Genomic DNA, 18,796 nt, shown 5'->3' with positions numbered 1-18,796 from the left:
AACACGGCTGAAGCTTCAGAATACTCCCCGCCTGAATGTCTTACTTGTCTCCCCTGCAAGCTTTCATCTTAATGCTTTTCACCGACATTAAGATTCAATTACCCTACGTTGCAAAATGGTTCGTTAGGAGCATTTCTTGCCAGTAGCGTTAGAAACAACCCTCGCGGCCCGCTCGAGCCCCGGTGCCGAGACGGGCGAAGTCGGGCTCCGTCCGCCCGCCCGGGACGGGGCGGCCCAGGCGGCAGGTTGCCCTCTGGCGGTGCCCGGAGTTCCGCGGGGCCAACGTACGTATTTTATTCCTCGCGTGTTTCTCGGCAACGGACTCTGAAGAAGCAGGACGGGAAGAGCCTCCAGGCTTGCGGACGTGGCACGCCCCGGGCAGCCAGAAACAAGCCAGCGGGGCACAGAGCCGGCCAGCCCGGCACTCTCAGGGGGCGCGCGCGCGGCCAGGCTGCGGCGATCCGACTTCGGACGGGTCGCGCGCAGACGCCGCTCCCGGAGGAGGCTCCGACGCCGGGACGGGGACGGGAGGAGGAGGCAGCGTGGACGGGCGCACCAGGGCAGACCTGGGGCCCGGCTGGGGACAGGCCCGCGGAGGAAGGGCGGGGTGGGTGGCTGGAACCGGCACCGATCGGCGAGCCCGCGGACTGCCCGGGGCTCCGGACGCAGCTCTGCTGCCGCGAGCCTGGCCGGCCGCTACCGCGCGCGCATCCACCCCGGCCCGTTACTCCGGCAGCGCAGGGCCGGGAAGGGGGCCAACTCCGCAGGCAGGCGACGCGGGTCGTGGGAACGCAGCCTGCGTGTACGCCCAGGGTCCGGCTAACGTCATTCCACCCGCTGGACTGCGGGGCCGACGCCCTGAACGGCACCCCGCGCCCCCCACGGCCCGGCCCGGCCCTTCCGCAGCTTCTCAGCAGGAGCAAGCTCTCCCCGACGCCCCGCTCCGGCAATTCCCCGCCGCTCCGCGGGGGCGCTGCAGGCGGGGGTCGCGAGGTGTCGCCCTGCGCCGCCGCTCCCTCGGCGCGTCCGTCGGCGGAGGAGGGCACCGCGCTCTCCCCCAGGGGGACAGGGCCCGGTGAAAGCGCGCCGACCCTTCCGGCTCCCAGTCGACCGCGAGCGGGTTCTCGGGGCAAGATGGGCACCTCCAGCCGGCCCGGAGCCGGTGCAGCCCCTGACGCATCGGGGAGGGGATTTCTCCCCGCCGCGCCCCTCCAAAGAAAGGGTCCTCCCGCCCGCCCCGTTCATTCCGGGGGCCCCGGCCGCGCGTCCCCTCGGCCGGCCTGTGCAGGGGAGCCGCACGTGTTCGCGCTCCTCCCCTGCCCGGCCCTCTAGAGCCGCGGCGGTTGGCGCAGCGGCGCCGGAGCCCGTCTGCGCAGGCGCGCCCCCTAGCGCGGAGAGGCCGGCCAGGCTCGCCCGCTCGCTGGCTCCTCGCTCGCTCGCGCTCCCCGGGGCCGGCGGGCGCAGGGACCCGGGAGCGCCCGCCGCCGCCGCCGCCTGCTCCCCCTCCCTCCCTCCCTCCGCCCGCCCGCCGCCGCCTCCCGCCTCTCCGCCCGGCTGAGCCTCGTTGTGCGGCGCTGCGCCCCGCTGCGGGGGGGCAACAAAGGACCATGGACGGGGGGGCGCCGGCCCAGGTGAGCCTTAACCCTGTCCTGCCCGGCGCGCGGGGGTGACAGCCGGGGCGCTCCGCTGCGGGGGCGGGGGCGGGGGCCGGCGCGAGGGGCCGCGGGGGGCCGGGCTGCCGCGGGCCTGTCAGCCGGCCGGCCGCCCCGGCCCCTGGGCTTTGTTCCCGCCCCCCGCGAGATCCGTCCCCGCTCGGCCCGAGGGAGCCCCGGCCCCCGGCAGGGCCCCGCGGGGGGCGGCTCGGCCCGGGGCCACGGCCGGCTGGCGTGCCCGCCGCCCCCGCCGGGGACGGCGGGGCCCCGCGGGCGCCGCCGGCTCCGCCGCGCCCGCGGGCAGGCCCGGGGCCGGAGGGCGAGCCGCAGGCCCGGCGGCCTTGCTGCCAGGTGCGGCGGGGGGCGAGCGGGGCCCCCGCCCTCGCCCGTGCCCGCCCGCCCGCCCGCCCGCCGTGCCACCCTGGCAGGCGCGGCCGCTCGCCCCGGGGAGCGGGGCGTCCGGGCGGCGTCGGGGCTCCCCGCGGCCGCTCGGGCAGCGCAGGCGCCGGCGGGCCGCGGCCCCGCATCCGAGCGCCCCGCGTCCGCCTGCGCTGAGCCCGCGAGGCCCGCCTGGCGCGAGGGGGCGGCCCCGGCCCTGGCCCCGGCCCGGGTCCGACGGTCGCGGCAGCCGGCGGAGAGCAGGGGCGGGAGAGGGCGGCCGTGCCCGCCGCGGACCCCCGCCCCTGCCCTCGCGTGCCCGCCGCCCGGGCTGGGCTGGGCTGGGCTGGGCTGCGGCGTTAGCTGGGCTTTGGGGTTGGCACTCAGGGCTGGGTTGTCAACCAGGCGCAGGCTGGCTTTGCGTAACGCCAAAAACGGCCCAAGGTTAAGCTTGGCACTCTGCGCCAGTGCCTCCGCTTGGGCAGGTGCTGGGCGAAGGCAGCCTCGAGGGGGGGCCGGCTAGGCTCGTCTTTCGCAGTTCAGGCGGTTGTGGGGGGGGGACTCTCTCCCTGGAGTGAAGGCCTGCGCCGGCCGGGATCTGGGCAAGAGGGAATGGCGCATGTGGCAGAAGAGGAGACCTGGGGCTTCGTGATCCCAGAGGCAAGATGCGGGGCGGGGGGAGGCGGCTGGACGTTTCTGCGGTTGCCTTCGTGCAACCTGATTTTCTTGAACTTCTCTTTGAAACGCGCAGGGTCGGGTCTTGTCTTGCTAAGATACCTTGGAGACCTCCCCGGAGAGAAAACCCTCTTTTGGTCCCCAAGTCCTCCCTGTGCGCGAAGGGGAGGGAGCCAGCTGTGGCTCCTGGTCCTGTCTGGGCAGAGATGAGACGCCCGCCGTGCGACGTTAAATTTCAGCTCAGTCATTGAGGCATCTTTCAAAAGTGTGAAGTTGCACGCATTCGTTTGCTGGCTGCATCTGCCCTCGTTCTGCAGAGCGCTCAGAGAGAGAGAACTTGCGAGGCATGCAGCGAGCACCTTAAATGACGAAACGTTGATTCTTGAGTCGGTAAGAGCCAACCGGAAAGCAGCAATGACAGGGAATATTTTGCTAGCTCGACTGCTTCCCGGTCTTTCCTGAAAGCCTTTGGGACCCAGCAAGGACGCCACAACATCAGACGTAAAGCTTCTTCCTCTCTGAGCTGCCCGTTGACCACATGCAGCAAATGGAACTTCCAGGATTAGGGGCAGTATATCTCTGACTAGTCGTCATTGGAAATTAGCAAGGGAGACCCCTTTTTTCAGATCCTCCTTGCTGGGAAGGGTAGATGTTTGGCTTTTCGTAAAGAGAGAGAGCTGTTTATGTGGTGGCACCTCGTTTATGGAAGTCCCTCCCTAGGGAGGCTTGACTGGTGCCCCCATTAGCATCATTTCAGTACCAGGCGAAGACCTTTTGATTTTCCCAGGCTTTTCAATTGGCTTTTAGTTGTATTTTAATTCATATTGTTTTAGTTTTTGAATGGCCATCTTGCAGCTGCCTAGTTTACATGGTGCTTTTATTCTGCCTTTTATTGAACATATTTTTATTCAAATTGTATTTTTTAGTGTGTTTTATTGTAAACTGCCAGAGAGCTTAGGCTATTGGGCAGTTTAAACATTTAAACAAAGAAATAAATGGTCAAAATGCTGGATTAGATAAGCTTTGAAATAATCACTGAAATTGTGTTTATATGTTCGTACATTCTTAAGTGCTTCCTAAGGCTTCTCCAGCAGGGCACCCTCCAGATGTGTGGAAACGCAGTCTCCCTGATCCCTCAGCTGCCCGATTATTTTCCCACAGATTTGCTTCAGGCTGTTTTTATTCAGGCCTTCCAGAAGAAACTTTCAGTTATCACAGCTTCCTGTTTTTTGTCGCACTGGTAACTGTGGCAACCATTTTTGGAATAAGCCAGGATATTAATTCCAATTTAAAACCAGTTTAATACCCTGGATTGTAACTGGTAAACCGTGTTTCCTGGTTTAGTCAAAAGGAAAACTATCGCTCATTAGAGGCTTTCTGGTTCAAACCATTAGGCTCCTGCAAAGAAAGAAAGAAACGGAATGCAGGTGTCAGACTGACTGCCTTTGCCTATGAAGCTGAGATTAATAATTGTTTAGTCTTCCCTGTCCCAAGGACAAACCCTTCATCTAGACAGGATTCCGTGTAAAAGAATACGGCTGGTCTTTGTTTCCAGCGGACTGGGGAGAGGTGCTTTTCCATAAACTGGGCAGGGTGGGCAGCGGGGGGGGGGGCATGGAAGAGGGGGTCCGAGCCGCGGGGCATCGGGGCTGTCCTGAACAGTCCTCTCCGCCCTTAACAGCAGGCACCTGAACTGGATGCAGTGCCCGAGCGACTCCTTCCTCCGCCCATCCCTGCCGACTCTGACCAAATGTTTGAGAGGGAAGAACAGGCCGCTGAGATCGCCCTCACTTTAGTGGCCTCTTTCCAAGCCATGGAGAAGAAGGTGGATTCCCACACCACCCGGTTGCTGGAACTGGAGGGCAGGACCGGGACAGCCGAGAAGAAGATAATGGACTGCGAGAAGACGGCCGTAGAGATCGGCAACCAGCTGGAGAGCAAGTGGGCCGCCCTGGGGACGCTGATCCAGGAGTATGGCCTGCTGCAGCGGCGGCTGGAGAACATGGAGAACCTGCTCAAGAACCGGAACTTCTGGATCCTGCGCTTCCCCCCGGGCTCCAAGGGGGAGACCCCCAAAGTAAGTGCAGCGTGCGGTATTTGTCCCTGGGCTTGAACGTGGCTTGTGGGGACGGAGCCGTGGATTCAGATGCCTTTCAGCAGGGGTGGGCGAGGCCCCATTGCTTTTGAGAGTCTCAGAGAAGATGCCAGCAATGACCCGGCGCGGTTGCCAGCGGGAGCAGGGCTGCCCTGGCCTTCTCGAGGGCTTTGCTTGGCCTCGGGGGAAGCCGGGCAGGGGTGCGCGTGGCTGGACTTCTTGTCCATTCTGAGGCTTTCTTCCGCATCACGTCATATCCCCAGAGAAGTGCGGGCGGTGCCCTGGGAGTTCTCCGGGTAACGAAGAACGGCACGGTTGCCGGCTTCCCGGAGTGATCCGCCTTCTGCATCCAGGCAGGGCTTTCGGTGTCTTGTTGACTGCAGTGTCCAGGTCGCTCAGTTTGTTGGGACCCACTCTGGACTCCTAGGTTTTCGTCCCACCCCTCTCCCCTTGGGTTCAACCCCCTGAATGTTTCGGTTGTTTGGAGGTTTCCTACATCCATGGGTGCGTTGAAAACCACTTAGGAATGTCGGAATGCTCCCTTGGGTCGTTCCCGTATTGTAACGCCGGCGTTCCCATGTTTTGAAACAAGGAAAGAGGCCGTGGCTTGCAGTGAAGCTGTTCACAGCAGGCCTTGGCAGGTCAGCACAGGAACAGTTCCCAGAGAGCTGCTTTGCACACCAGGGTTGTTGGGCAATTGTTTCACACACCCCTCCTTAAAATCAGAGTTGTCCTGTGGGCAGCCCTTCTCAACTGGGGGGGGGGGGGGCTAATCAGGGTTCATTTTAGCAGGTGCTTGAAATGGGATCTAATATGAAATAAATTATTATGTCACCTGACCCCACTGCTAGAGAGAGTGAGCAATGAAGAGAAAGAAAGCACAGGAATCCATTTCAACACAGGCTACAAAGCCAGGGTCTCTGGCATTGAGAATGTATTCATTAATTAGATTTGTTGCCTATTCCGCAGCTTGCAAGATCGTCCAATACGTTGAAATGTCCACAGTAATTATAAATAACAAAAAATGAAACTTGAGAAGTACATATAGAACAAACTGGATAAAGTCAAATACAAAAATAATACCCCCCTCCCAAGTAGCTAATAGGTGACAGCAGTCCCAGTTCAAATGCTCTTCTAAATAACTTGGTTTTGAGCAAGTTATGAACTGCTAATCAGGCGAGATGGACGCTGATTGTATCTCAAGGGGAAGGGTTTTTCACGGAGAGAGGCCAGCCACAAAAACCCACTGTCCCCCCCCATTTTTTTTTTAAAAGTCTGTATCCAGGTAGATTGGCCACCAGTGTTTGGGCAGATGCTTAAAACATGTGGCGCATGCGGGGAGTGAACAGTCTCCTGTTGATGAGCATCGTTGCAGGCACAGAAGCTGCGTCCCCCCCCTCCCCCCCCAAAAAAAACCTCCAGGGCCATAGCATTCCTACCTTTGGAGAGCTGGGTTTTCCTTTCCATGTCTTTCTGCCTAAGTGGATTATCCCCATTAAGAAGGGGGAAAAAAACAGATGAGAGGTGATCTGGTGACTAAGGACAGTGGAGTCAGTTGGATGCTCTGTGAAATCACAGGGCTGACTTGCTGGAAATGCAGCTTCAGTGGTCTGCGGCTGTGTTTCTCAACCTTGGGCACTCGAAGATGTCCGGACTTCTGGCTGAGGAATTCTGGGAGTTGAAGTCCGCACATCTTCGGGTGGCCAAGGTTCAGAAACACTCGTCTATGGGGAAACAGCCTAGAGGGCATCTTTAGACGTTCATAGAATCTTGGGGCTGTTGAGCCCAACCCGTTGCTTAGGGTGGGAATCCAAATTAGACCCTCCCGAATGGACAGGTTGTGCAACCCCTGCCTGAGCGGAGGGAGCCCAGGAGGGTCTTCCTATCAGGAGACTCTTCCCAGCATCTGACTGAATCTGCCTTTCTGACCCTTGAATCCGTTTGTCCTCTCTGGCAGTGGAGGACAGGTCATCGCCTTCTTCCCAATGATACAAGCCTTTGCAGTTTCTAAGAGAGCAACCTTCTCCTGGCCCTTCCTCCTCTTCCCAAGGCTAAGCATACGCAGCTTCCCCAATCGTGTCTCGTCCATGACGTTGTCTGGAAAGGAAGAGAATGGAACAAGTGGCAGGAGAACTGGAGGGCTACTGGTAGAGGAGGCCCTTGGAAGATTGTCTGAGGACCACAGGGCAGCTGAAGAGCTTGATGGCCCAGGCTGTCATCCTATGCGCCGTCCTTAGGAATCAGATGCATTTTTTAAAGGCAGGGCATGGGAAAAAAACAGACTGCTCAGGACATGTAAGGGTGGGAGCCATCTCCATCTTGGAGGTCCATCTTGGGATTTTGAGAGGAGCCTTTTCTCCATGTAACTGGGTTGCAGCTGGCTTGGGGATTTAGCAAGCCCCGTTCAGTGTGAGAGCTGTCGCCTGATTCTGCCTCTGCCACAGTGAGGCCTGGGAAGCCCTTTTCTACACCCCTGAGGTTCTCTGGGTGCTGCAGAAGCTGGGTTTGATTTGAGGACAGACCGCCCATCCCAAGGGGTGATCATGTCAAAGGGATGTGCTAGAACCCCTCAGGTCTTGCATAAGAGGCCTAATTATCCTTGTGCGCCTCCCTTGAGGTATGCTGTGTGGAGTGGGCTCCGTTTCCCTGGAGCTGGGAAGCATTTGCATCTGTCGGCCATTAATGGAGTCCAGGAAGCCACAGGCTTCATTGCTAAGAGGGAATGTAATTGGCATCCAATAAAGTGGGGGGGAGGGGCAGAATTTAAAAAATTAGCCACGGTCTGCCCGGCTGACCCTGGATCTGGTGATCAGCCTCCATTCCCTGATTGTCTTAGCTTACAGAATGCAGATGACGGCAGTAAGGGAGAAAGGAAAATACCATTTTTTTTCCCAGCTTCCAGGTCTGGCCTCTACCACTGTCAGACTAAAATGCTGCTGATTAACTCAATGTGCCAATCTTGTGGTTCCAGGTGCCGGTGACGTTCGATGACATGTCTGTCTATTTCAATGAGAAGGAATGGGAGAAACTGGAAGAATGGCAGAAGGAGCTCTACAAGAACTTGATGAAGGGGAACCATGAGTCTTTGATCTCCTTGGGTAATGGTAGCCTGGTCCTCTGGGCCCAGCTTTACTCCAGCCACGGGTTTATCGGCCCAGTTCTTCGTGGACTGTCCGCTTATCTTTCCCACACTGCTTGCTTCATCTTGCTCAAGCTGTTTCCACACTCGGGAAGTATGAGTGTGGAAACAGCTACCTTCTGCCCAAATTTTGTAAGGGCAGCGGCTGAGACACTGGACTAGGAATGGGGGACCAGCCATGGAAGCACCCCAGGGGACTTGGGGCCAGTCCCTCTCTCTTGGCCCAACCCACCACAGGGTTGCGGTTGTGGGGAAATCTAAAAGAAAAGCGGGCAATCCATCTAAGAAATCAACCGATCAATAACAGACAGACGTATATGTATGCGCTGACATCATGATGTGCTGGTGGCACATTGACTTTACTATGCAAAATGGTGTGTTCTTTGCAGTTATGGGAACCACAGAGGCGTCTCTGCTGTTGGGTTAATTAAACAGCAATTTGGACTCCAAAATAAGATCTCCATGCAGGTTCCCCTCTTCTAGATGGCACCCTTGTAGCCATCCTTGGTGTATGTCCTTGCTTGGCATCCACAATTGGGACCGGCAACTCCATTGCTAAGTGCTGTGGTCACTAAGCAGAAAATCACATGACCGCAATGGGCTTACAATATCACCTCCCATTTGGTTATTAAGTGAATCACCGCAGTTGTTAAGCAGGACATCATGTGACTGCAACTTATGATTTTACTTCCATGTTCTCCATTAACTCTGCTTGTTGCAAGCCAGTTGTGAAGCACCTGAATGGCAATCATGTGACTGTGGGATGCTGCGATGATTGTAAATGAGAGGATTGGTTGCAATTTACACTGTTGTAAGTTTGAATGGTCATTAAATGCAGTCAGTAAGCAAGGACTACCTGTAGTGCACCTCTTCCGTATTTCCTCCTTTAGTGGACTTTTTGTGGTAGGAAGGGAAAAAAGAAAAAGTCTGCAGGAGAATATAGAAGAGGAACAAATGGAAAATAATGTAAAATTTAATGAATGAGGCAGAACAAATGTTCAGTAGAAGTCTTCTCTAGAGGAACAGCTAGCCTACTCAGGTTTTAAAATACTAAATTAGGGAAAAGTATGTGTTTCTTTTGTCATATATAAATATAAAATCAGCAGGAACAGAAAATGCTGTTTTGAAAATGTATCCAAAATGTAGTAAGCCTGTTTCCTCCCTAATCTCATCTTCTCCTTCTTTTACAAAATTTGCAAGAATTCTTTTTCATCAAGGCTCCCCCCAACGTGCGGGGAAATGACCCTTCCTCTTCCAGCAAGGGCGCCTTCATGCAGTGCTTCGGAGCTGTGCAGCTGGAGCCCGCTGAAGGAAAGCGGCTTCTCCTCTTCCCATCTCCCTACCTGCTCCATTTTTTTTCATTGTCCGGGGCACAGCATCCTCCCTTTGTTCTCAAGCGCAGCTTACTGCTACCTTTTTCCTCTTCCCTCTCAGTAGCCGACTCAAGGGCAATCTCTCGGACACGAGCCTCTTGACCTGGCTCTAGATCCAGGGGGTCACCCGTGTCCTCTTCCTCCCACAGACTATGCAATTTCAAAGCCGGGTGTGTTATCTCAGACAGAACGGGGGGCTGACCCATGTCTTGGAGACGATCAGGACTCGGAAGAGCAGGGCAGCCTTCACGATCCCACAGCAGGTGAGTGCCTTGAACAGGCCAGAGCTGGGGTGGGGGTGCTGGGGGTCCGAGTGGTGTGCCCTGCTGGCCTCTCCTGGGGAGAGATCTGCAAGCAAGCAAATTAAGTTCCTTTTGGATCAGGTGGGGCTCTGTCCAGACTGACCTGCTTTGCTCTGTTTTCACTCTAGGGCAGCGTTCCTCGACCTTGGCAACTTTAATATATGTGGACCACACATCTTAAAGTTGCCAAGGTTGAGAAACGCTGCTCTAGGAGCTCATAAGCCTAGAGAAGGACCAAACCTGGCCCTTGGTGAGGTGGGTGAAACCTGCTGGAGGCTTGCATACCAGCTCGGCCCTACAGTTGCCCCGCTGAACATGGGCAATGTGGTGCCAAATGTCAGCAATGTGAGGGAGGAAGGGGGGCCCCACATGGCCACCTCTTCTCATGTCCTGAGTCCGCAACCGCTACCTGGGGCAGCCAGCGCGTGTTGATAGCAGGCCAGAGCACGTGGCCTTGGCTTTCCCTCGCTCAGTCCTCCGTGGAGCCCTCAGGAAGAAGTTGGGCCCACGCGCCCCTCGGCCGGCTTCTTTTCCCTTAGGCAGGCGGGTGGCAGGAAACCGCCCTGGCCTCGTCTGCGCCCAATGGCACAGCTTCGTTCCACGGCCTCTTTCCTGCCGAATGCCTGCGTGGGAAGACGCAGCTGGATTCCCAAGAGCAGTGCCAGGGCAGGGCGGCCCTCCCGCAGCGGCGCAGGAACGAGCTGTACGCAGGAGAGCCTCTCGCCGCCTTGAGCCAGGGCACCCAGCAGGCGCGCTTGTTGCCAGCTTGCCCAAAGGCAGCCTTCTCCAAGCTGCCGCCAAGTTGAAGCCTGGCCTCTCTGGAGGAGCCCTGTTATGCTGTGGCTGTGGGGCAGGTTCAAAAAAGTCAAGATGGTGGCTGTAACGGGGCGATCGAAGCTCTGCCTGCTTTTTAGGTGCAATGCGCAGGCGGGACTCCGATCGCAGCCTCAGAGGGCTTCTCCTGTGGCGCCCCAGTGACGTCTCCTCTGAAATTTCCCCACTGCAGCCGGCATCAGGGTGGTGATCAAAACCGAGGAGCCCCATTCTGACGACTGCCCAGGAGACCTGGAGCAGCACCAGATGTCTGGGAGTTCCGAGGGGGATTTCCAGGGCCTGGACCAAGAGGCCCCCTGCGGAAGCCCCTACAGCGCGGCCACCCCGCTGGGGAACTTCGCCGGGAACAGCCTAGAAGAAGGAAGCGAGTATGACATGGGGTTTGGGGAGATCAAGAGAGTCACTGTCCAGCACAGCAACTGCACAGGTGAGTGGAGACTCCCCATGTGGTGGCCCTCTGCCCCTTGGGGTAAAGGAAGCTGCCTGGAGAGGTGTGCCCCATTCACCGGATGGATGGAAGGCAGAGAGGGGAAGGGGCCTGCGGCCCGCCGGGCTCAGCTTCCCAGGGGACGCTCCCGGTCCCGTTGGCTGGGACGCTTTGAACCCCTCAGCCCATGGCTCCACGCACACAAGGCCTCTCTGGGATCTGAAGCCTCCCCCCTCGGTCAAGATTTATCCTTCCACGCCCCGTTCACTCTTCCTCCCTGTCTTTGTTCTGCCCTTCTCCCCCGTCCCTTCTTTACGTAAGACCAAGCCACCTTTCCAACCGGTCACCCTCGTTGGTATTCAGTCCACGTTATTTATTCTTGACCCTGTTTGGCACAAGGGCTGGTGGCAATGTGCGTCCGAAAGGGGCAGGGTTGTTTCTTGATGGGGAGGTGCTGCTTTTGGCGTTCGCCCCCCTCCCCGTAGATGCCTGCTCCCAATTCCACTTTGCTGGACTTCCTTTCCTGCTCCCGACCCACCCAACTCTCACTGTCCTCTCACAAACTGGACGGAAGCCGCCTCTTCCACACAGCCACTGTTGCTTCTTTTGACCGAGACTTATTCCGTGCAATACACAATATGCCTCACTGGCTTTCTGTCAGCATTTGCACATCTTAAAAGTTTTCAGTCCATGTCTCCACCCTTAGTAAATATTCTTCCAATATATACAAATCCATCTACTTGTTCTAATATTTGCCTTTTTTTGTATCATGTGCAATCATTCATCTTCCCTGTCAAATACAATTCTTTGAATCTCTGAAACGTTAATTCCAGATTCATATTCCTCACTGCATCATATAGCCTCTCCAACACTCACTGCAAATCATTTGAATTCTCACCCAATTACACAGAAGTACACAGCCCCAACCATCACATTTCTAACTCGGGCACATTCTCCCTTAAATACATTAGACAATCAAGGGGATATCACGTGTCTCTGTTCCCTGCTCACTACTGAACCATTTACTAGGCGCTCCATTTATTCTCACACATGCTTTACTTCCGCCATATGTTGCTGTTACCACATTCAGCAACCAACCTTCATTCAATTCCATGTTCATGCAATGCCCTAATTCAAGCTGCCCCAAGTTTATCATATGCTTTCTGCAAATTGATAAACACACAGGAAACATTTGCGTTCATACATTTCTCAATAGCCTGCCGGAGCGCAAATATCTGGCCTGTCCATCCCTGGTGGGGTGTAAAGCTGCACCGCCCTTTCCAACATTTGCCTACTCTCGCTTTAGTCATTATTCCGCCTAACACTTTCCCAAGCATCCTTAACAAATTAATTCCCTGGCTGTGTTTGCCCTCCTTGTTGCTCACTTTTGCTCCACTGAGGGGAACAATAAGAGTCTTCAGCTACAGGCTGAGTGAGTCACACAAACACTCCACGTGCAAACCACAACCCTATTTTAATTTATTTATTTGATCTCCCGGGCTGCCCAATTGCCAAGCAACTCAAAGTGTAGCTCAGTTGCACCATTTTTTACACTATGGATGAATTAAATTAAATTAAATTAAATTAAATTAAATTAAATTAAATTAAAGGCTGCTCCTGCCCCTGGGACAGCATTTCCCCCTGCCAAGGCCTGCATGGCCCTGGCCCTGAAGGGAGTAAAGGCCTGGCTCTTCCAGCAGGCCCCGAGCCATGCGGTTTTTGAACCCAGTAGCATGATTTCATATTCCCTGGGTCGTTACCTGCTATTTTCCTTTCTCCCTACTTCCCAGTCATTCTGTTGGGAGCTCATCTTCTAGTACTTTTTCATATTTATGCATTTTTTTATTTAATAAAATAAAAATAATAAAAAAATTATTATTCCCTCCAGGCTGAGGGAGATCGGTACCAAAATACTGAAGATGTTTTTTGCAGATGTTTTTCCTAAGCCCTGAGAAACCCAGCTAAGCCTATGTTTGATGAACCTGGGCTACTGTTATCCCAAGAAGTCATTGAGATCTTGCACTTTCTCTTCTTGTGTCCTTCTGCTTTCACTCGGATTTCTTTCACTTCTTTCCTTTTCTTCCGTGTCCATTTTTCCCCAAGTCCCACACTTGACACTAGCAGAAATGGTCTGTCCCAGCTGAGAATCTCTCATCGTTGCAGATTTGTTCAGCCTTTTACCATAAGCACTTACCATTTACGCTTTTAGATTTCTGTTCATTCCTTTGCTGTGTGTGCGTATGGACAGACTCATGTCTAACCATATGTTCAAAGCAGACCTTTTCCTGAGCGTACATTAACTAGTCACCCTTCTCGCTCATTCTTGGGTGTCCATGTGACCCTGTCTTCTTTCTCTAGTCTTGTTCCCCCCTTAATATCACCCACTAGAGTGCTTTTTCCCCTGGGTCGCAGTCATTCAAAACACTGCAGAGCTTTTTATTCATTTATTTATTTATTTATTTTTCAAATTTATATATGCCGTCCATCTCACTATACAAGCTCATCTCTTGTTCACAACAAACGTGACTATAACAACCTAGATGACACACTGTCTTTTGTTTCTAATTAAATCTACACCTTCACTTCCCTGTGAATATTCACCCACCCCACTCCCCAACAGACCTTCATTGAGATCCATTACATCCTTCTCCTCCCTCTTAATTTCATGACACACAAGAAATGCATCTCCCTCCCCTCCCCGTCTTTTACCATTTGCTTCTCCTGTGTCCCACATGACAGTCCTTCACCTGTTGTGCTCATGACCAGATGTGCCCACAGATGCTGATCTCCATCACGCATCTGGGCTTAGTCAGCCACGGCATTGCTACAGGGCTTTTCACTGAAGACGATGCAGACTAGATTACAGCCTGACTCATACCCCTGCCACCTGCAGCATGCCCTGCTAACAGCTAGGACAATACCGACCACTTTTGGCTAGAACAGTGTTCCTCCACCTTGGCAACTTTAAGGCGTGTGGCCTTCAGCTCCCAGAGAAGTGTAAGTCAACTCTTGAAGTTGCCAGGTTGAGAAACGCTGGGCTGGAACGTCGCAGGTGCTGGCGAAGCTCACTTCTGGGCGCCGCCATTCTACACAACTTAGGGTCCCCAGACAAGAGGCTTCTTTGCATGTTGTTGCCAACGCTCGCACACACAGCATCCCCGAGGCACGTCTGGGACATGTTGCTTTCTTGGCAACCAGGGAGAAGTCTTTTGCCACTGCCTTGTTATTCTGGGATGACTTCCCAGTTTGGCCTGCAGCCCCAGCACTTCCTGTTTTAGGTCATAGCCAGGCCGATCCTGCTTCCCTTGAGCCAGAAAGGTAGGTTGCATGGAAGCCCTCGTCCTGCCCCACAGAGCTAAGGCATCCACCCCCGCAGAAGTAGCCCCTCCCAGCGGAGCATCTTTCTGCGGTTCCTAAGGGCCCAGAGAGGCTCTGGCGTGTCGTGCAGAGCTGTTCCCTTCGAGGCCTGCAGCAGCCTTGACTCGGCCACCTGTCCTTTACTGGAGGCTTTGAGAGCACCCTGCGCCCCAGGCGTTTTTCTTCTCGCCACACAACAATGCTGGATGCGGCGCCCTGACTTTTTCTTTCTGTATTTCTTGCAAGATGATGGAATCGTAATCAAAATGGAGGAAGAAGAGGAGGAAGAGGAGGAGGAGGAAGAAGAGGAGGAGGAAGAGGAGGAGGAGGAGGAGGAGGAGGAGGAGGAGGAGGACCCAGTCAGCTTGGAGACCCGTGGGCTGTTTTCTTCTAGGGCCGAGCCCCCGTGCTCACTGACTTGCAACGTGGAGGTCCTGCGGGAGGAGCAGAGGGTGACCAAGCCGTCCAGAGCCACCGTGGGGATCTGCGCCCCGCTCTGTGAGAGAGACAATAGCGTTGAGGCACGGCCGGTCACCCTACAGCAGCGGAACCGGACGCGGGAGAGGCCGTACATCTGCCCCGACTGCGGCAAGAGCTTCATGCTGCGCATCAACTACATCATCCACCAGCGGAACCACCTCAAGGAGGGGCCCTACGAGTGCCACGCCTGCGACCTCAGCTTCCGCATCAAGCAGCAGTACCTCCTGCACCAGCGGCTGCACACGGCACGGCGGGGGGTGGCTCCCCCGCCTCGCCGGGGACAGGCCTACCCCGACAAGCGCAGCCTCAAACCGCAGCCCCGGCCTCCCCCGCCCCCTGGGAAGCCCTACAAGTGCAGTGAGTGCGAAAGCAGCTTCAGCCACAAGTCGAGCTTGAGCAAACACCAGATCACGCACGTGGGCGAGCGGCCGTACTCCTGCGGCGAGTGTCGCAAGAGCTTCCGGCTGCAGATCTCCCTGGCCATGCACCAGCGGGTGCACGCCGGCAAAAGCGAGCTCTCCTTCATTTGCCCGCAGTGCGGCAAGGCCTTCAGCCGGCCCTCGCACCTGCTGCGGCACCAGCGGACTCACACCGGCGAGCGGCCGTACAAGTGCAGCCAGTGCGACAAGACGTTCAGCGAGAAGTCGAAGCTGACCAACCACTACCGCGTGCACACCCGCGAGCGGCCCCACGCCTGCAGCGAGTGCGGGAAGGGCTTCATCCGCAAGCACCACCTGCTGGAGCACCAGCGCATCCACACGGGCGAGCGGCCGTACCACTGCGCCGAGTGCGGGAAGAATTTCACCCAGAAGCACCACCTGCTGGAGCACCAGCGGGCACACACCGGGGAGCGGCCCTACCCTTGCACGGAGTGCGCAAAGTGCTTCCGTTACAAGCAGTCCCTCAAGTACCACTTGCGGACACACATGGGGGAGTGAGGCCTGCTCCCTGCTCCCCAGCACCCAAAGCCCTGGTATCCGGGGAAAGAGGACTGATCAGGGAGGGGGAAGGACATCCTCCAGGAATACCTCTCTGCCCACTGGAGCACTGAGTCGGGGTCCCTTCCTCTAAGCCAGTAACGGGTTTCTGACTCACCTAACCGCATCTGTTGGCACCCTCACCTCGATGGACACGAACTCTCCTCCTTGCTTCTGGCTTCCTTGCCCCGTTCTGTTCTTTTTGATAATAAATGTGGAGCCTGATTAATTTGGTAAGCATCTGCTTAAGGTTTCGGATTTGTCTCCTTAGCTGTCAAGACGTTGCCTTCCCAAAAATACCTGGGTGAGTGGCAGAGCGGTTGGGAGGGGGGAGGAGGAGGAGGAAGCCGGGCTGCACGGAAGCACCCGGCAGACGCCAGAGCAGTTTGCTCCCAAGATCCCAGCTTCTCCAGCGGTGCCAACAGAGAAGGATGCAACCAGCCTGCCTTGTTAGCTTCCTTCTCTGCGCAGTATATTCTGTTTGGTTTTCTGGCAACAGAGGGCCCCTTGCTTTCTTGCATTTTGTCTTGTCTGGGACTTTTGTGCCTATAATTCTTTCATCTTTCCCTGGGGGAGAGAGGAGGGTTTTGTAGATATGGAGGAAACATGAAATGTTCCATTCAAATCGGCGTTTTTCAAACTTGGCCACTTTAAGATGTGTGGACTTCATGCTGGCTGGGGAATTCTGGGAGTTGAAGTCCACACATCTTAAAGTGGCCAAGTTTGAAAAACGCTGGTCTAAAGGAACCTGACTTGAGATCAAGGCTGTCCTAGCTGGGAATTCTGGTGGTCGCAGACCCAATATGCACAGAAGCTGCTACGCTGGGGAAGCGGCAGCCAACGTTATAACATACCACGTCTTGGCTTCCTGACACTACAGAGGGGCAAAGCAGTTTTTCCCATGACCGTTGAGGAGATTCACCGCATTCAATCTTCTTTGCATTCCATCCACGAGGCACTGCCAAAGACTTTCATGGACCCTCCCAGCCAGGGGGTATCAATGAGCGCATAGAAGCAGTCATTCGATTTCACAGTGAGCCAGCTCATCCCCTTCTCTTCTTGCACATGGAAGTTGTGATTGTCACAGGCCTGATCTTTGCGGCTGCCAACCACTTATGTCAGTGGCCTGTAACTGGGCTGGACGCGCTCCCTGGTCCAGATGCAGGGCACTATTCCTTTTTTTTAAAATATATATAATTTTTATTGAAAGTTTTAACAACAATGGTAAGAATAAAAACTAAAGTAGAACAAAAAAGGAGAGAGAGAAAGGGAGAAATAAAAGAAAAAGCTAAAAATGCAAAAAATAAGTAGGAAAAAAGTAGAGAAAGAGAAGATATATAAAGGAGTGGCTTCCGATCTTCTTCACAGCAGTTTTATAAGTGCATTTATATTTTAACTTCTCTCTAAGGTTACATCATGAATCTTTGTTCTATGGTCTATCTTGTTTAATCATCAAAACCATAAATCACAGGTTCATTTTTTTTCTTTTTTACACAAAAATTCCATAAGGAGTTCCTAGGCACCGATAAACATAGATAGATACTGTCTTTTCTCTAATCAAACAAGTCAATTTAGCCATTTCAGCAAGTTCTGTCATCTTCAGCAACCATTCCTCTGTTGTAGGTATTGCCAAATCTTTCCACCTTTGCGCATACAATAATCTTGCGGCCGTTCTCATATATAAGAACAGTGTTCCATGGCTCTTTTCTAACTGTTTATCCATCTGTCCCTGGAAGAAAAGGTCTGGTTTCAACTGAATATTAATCTTTAAAATCCTCTGAATCACTGTTATCTATTTGAGCCCAAAATTTTCTAGCTTTTTTACACGTCCACCAACCATGATAAAGTGACCCTTCTGTTCACATTTCCAGCGTAAATTTGAAGTACCATTATACGTTCTAGATCATGTTTATGGTGTCATATACCAGCGGTACATCATTTTGCAAAAATTCTCTTTAAGATTACAACATGAATTTCAATCCTTTCAGCCTCCTACTTTCCCAGGGTTGCATCTGTGGATTATAACCAAAGTTTTTAGCTCACTATCATACATTCTTTGGCCTGTTCTTCTTCTGTTTCGAATCTCAATAAAAGTTTGTGCGTTTTAGCAACGACATGTCCCTAATTCGTACAGAACCCCGTTCCAAATTCTGTCCTCCGTTGCTCCGTGGCATGAACTCTTCCATCTGCTTCGGGTCTTTCTGACAAGAGAACCGGGGGCAACCCCGTCCTCCTGCCGCCAGCTGTTCTCTCCGGCCAAGCTGGCACCTCGCGGCCTTTTGCCCGCCAAACGCTGCCTGCTCTCTGCTGAGAGCCGCAGAGGCGTTTCCGGGCACGGCCGGGCCCTTCGCACCCCTCCCGTCCCGCGGGCGCTTCGGCCTGCCTCGCCCCTTCCCCAGCCTCCCTTCCGCCCCCTCTTCCAGAGAGGCCGAAGGAGCCCCGGGCGGGGAGACGCCTCCGCGCCCGTCTTCCGCAACGCCGCGGGGGCGCCCCGGCCCGGCCCGGCCCGGCCCCCCGCCCCACCGCTGCCCCGGGGAGGCCGTTCTCAGGCCGCGGCCCGCAGGGGGAAGGGTCTCGGCCGCAGCGAGAGTAGCAGCCAGGCTCCCCCCGCCCCGCCCCGCGCGCAGCTGCACCTTCCCGGCCTTCTCACCGGCAAGCGGCCCGCCCGCGGGGTCCCGCCGCCTTCCCGAGCCCTCTCCGCGGGACCGTCCGGGCCTCCTCCGCTTCCCGGGTCGCCGGCGGGCGGGCGGGCTTCGGCGAGCCTCCGCGCCCGCTGCGGGCCGCGCGGCGGGGGTCAGCGCGGCCGAAGCCCCTGGCCCCCGCCGGGTCCCGTCGCCCGAGTGCGCCCCCTGGGCCGGGGGCGACGGGCGCCGCGCCCCTCCCCCCTGCCCGGCCTGGCGCGAGGGCAGCTGCCCAGGGCCGCCCGGCTGTCCGGCATGTCCGCGGCGCCCCCTCGCAGGCAGGCCCGGAGCGCCGCGGCCTTCCGGGGGGGCTTCTCCCAGGCCTCCGCCAGGACGGCCGCGGCGAGAGCCCCGGCCCAAGCCACGCTCCCGCGGCGCTCCTCCCGGCGCAGGGGGCGCTGTGGCCGCTCGACGCACCGGAAGCCG

At 55.8% G+C, this 18,796-nt stretch overlaps 1 protein-coding gene across 3 annotated transcripts; it reads left to right on the top strand.

The window, feature by feature from the left end:
- Positions 1-1,474: 1,474 nt before the first annotated feature.
- Positions 1,475-15,927, top strand: ZNF777 (zinc finger protein 777). 3 transcript variants are annotated; one of them, XM_088150162.1, is made up of 6 exons: positions 1,475-1,631; positions 4,387-4,782; positions 7,772-7,898; positions 9,462-9,575; positions 10,621-10,875; positions 14,479-15,927. In XM_088150162.1, exons 1-6 carry the CDS (start codon positions 1,608-1,610, stop codon positions 15,648-15,650), a joined length of 2,088 nt encoding a protein of 695 aa, XP_088006288.1. In that variant the 5' UTR covers positions 1,475-1,607; the 3' UTR covers positions 15,651-15,927. The 3 variants fall into 3 exon arrangements, with proteins under 3 accessions (XP_088006288.1, XP_088006287.1, XP_088006289.1); XM_088150161.1 differs by lacking the exon at positions 1,475-1,631 and adding an exon at positions 2,566-2,690; XM_088150163.1 differs by lacking the exon at positions 1,475-1,631 and adding an exon at positions 2,697-3,095.
- The last annotated feature ends 2,869 nt before the right edge of the window (positions 15,928-18,796 follow it).

The sequence above is a fragment of the Python bivittatus genome, unplaced genomic scaffold (genome assembly GCF_059951505.1).
Source record: "Python bivittatus isolate LINGU-HERP-01145 unplaced genomic scaffold, Pbiv_v1 ctg000610_np1212, whole genome shotgun sequence".
Classification (NCBI taxonomy): domain Eukaryota; kingdom Metazoa; phylum Chordata; class Lepidosauria; order Squamata; family Pythonidae; genus Python; species Python bivittatus.
Note: the sequence above shows the minus strand (reverse complement) of the source record. Positions and strands in the feature narration are given on the sequence as shown.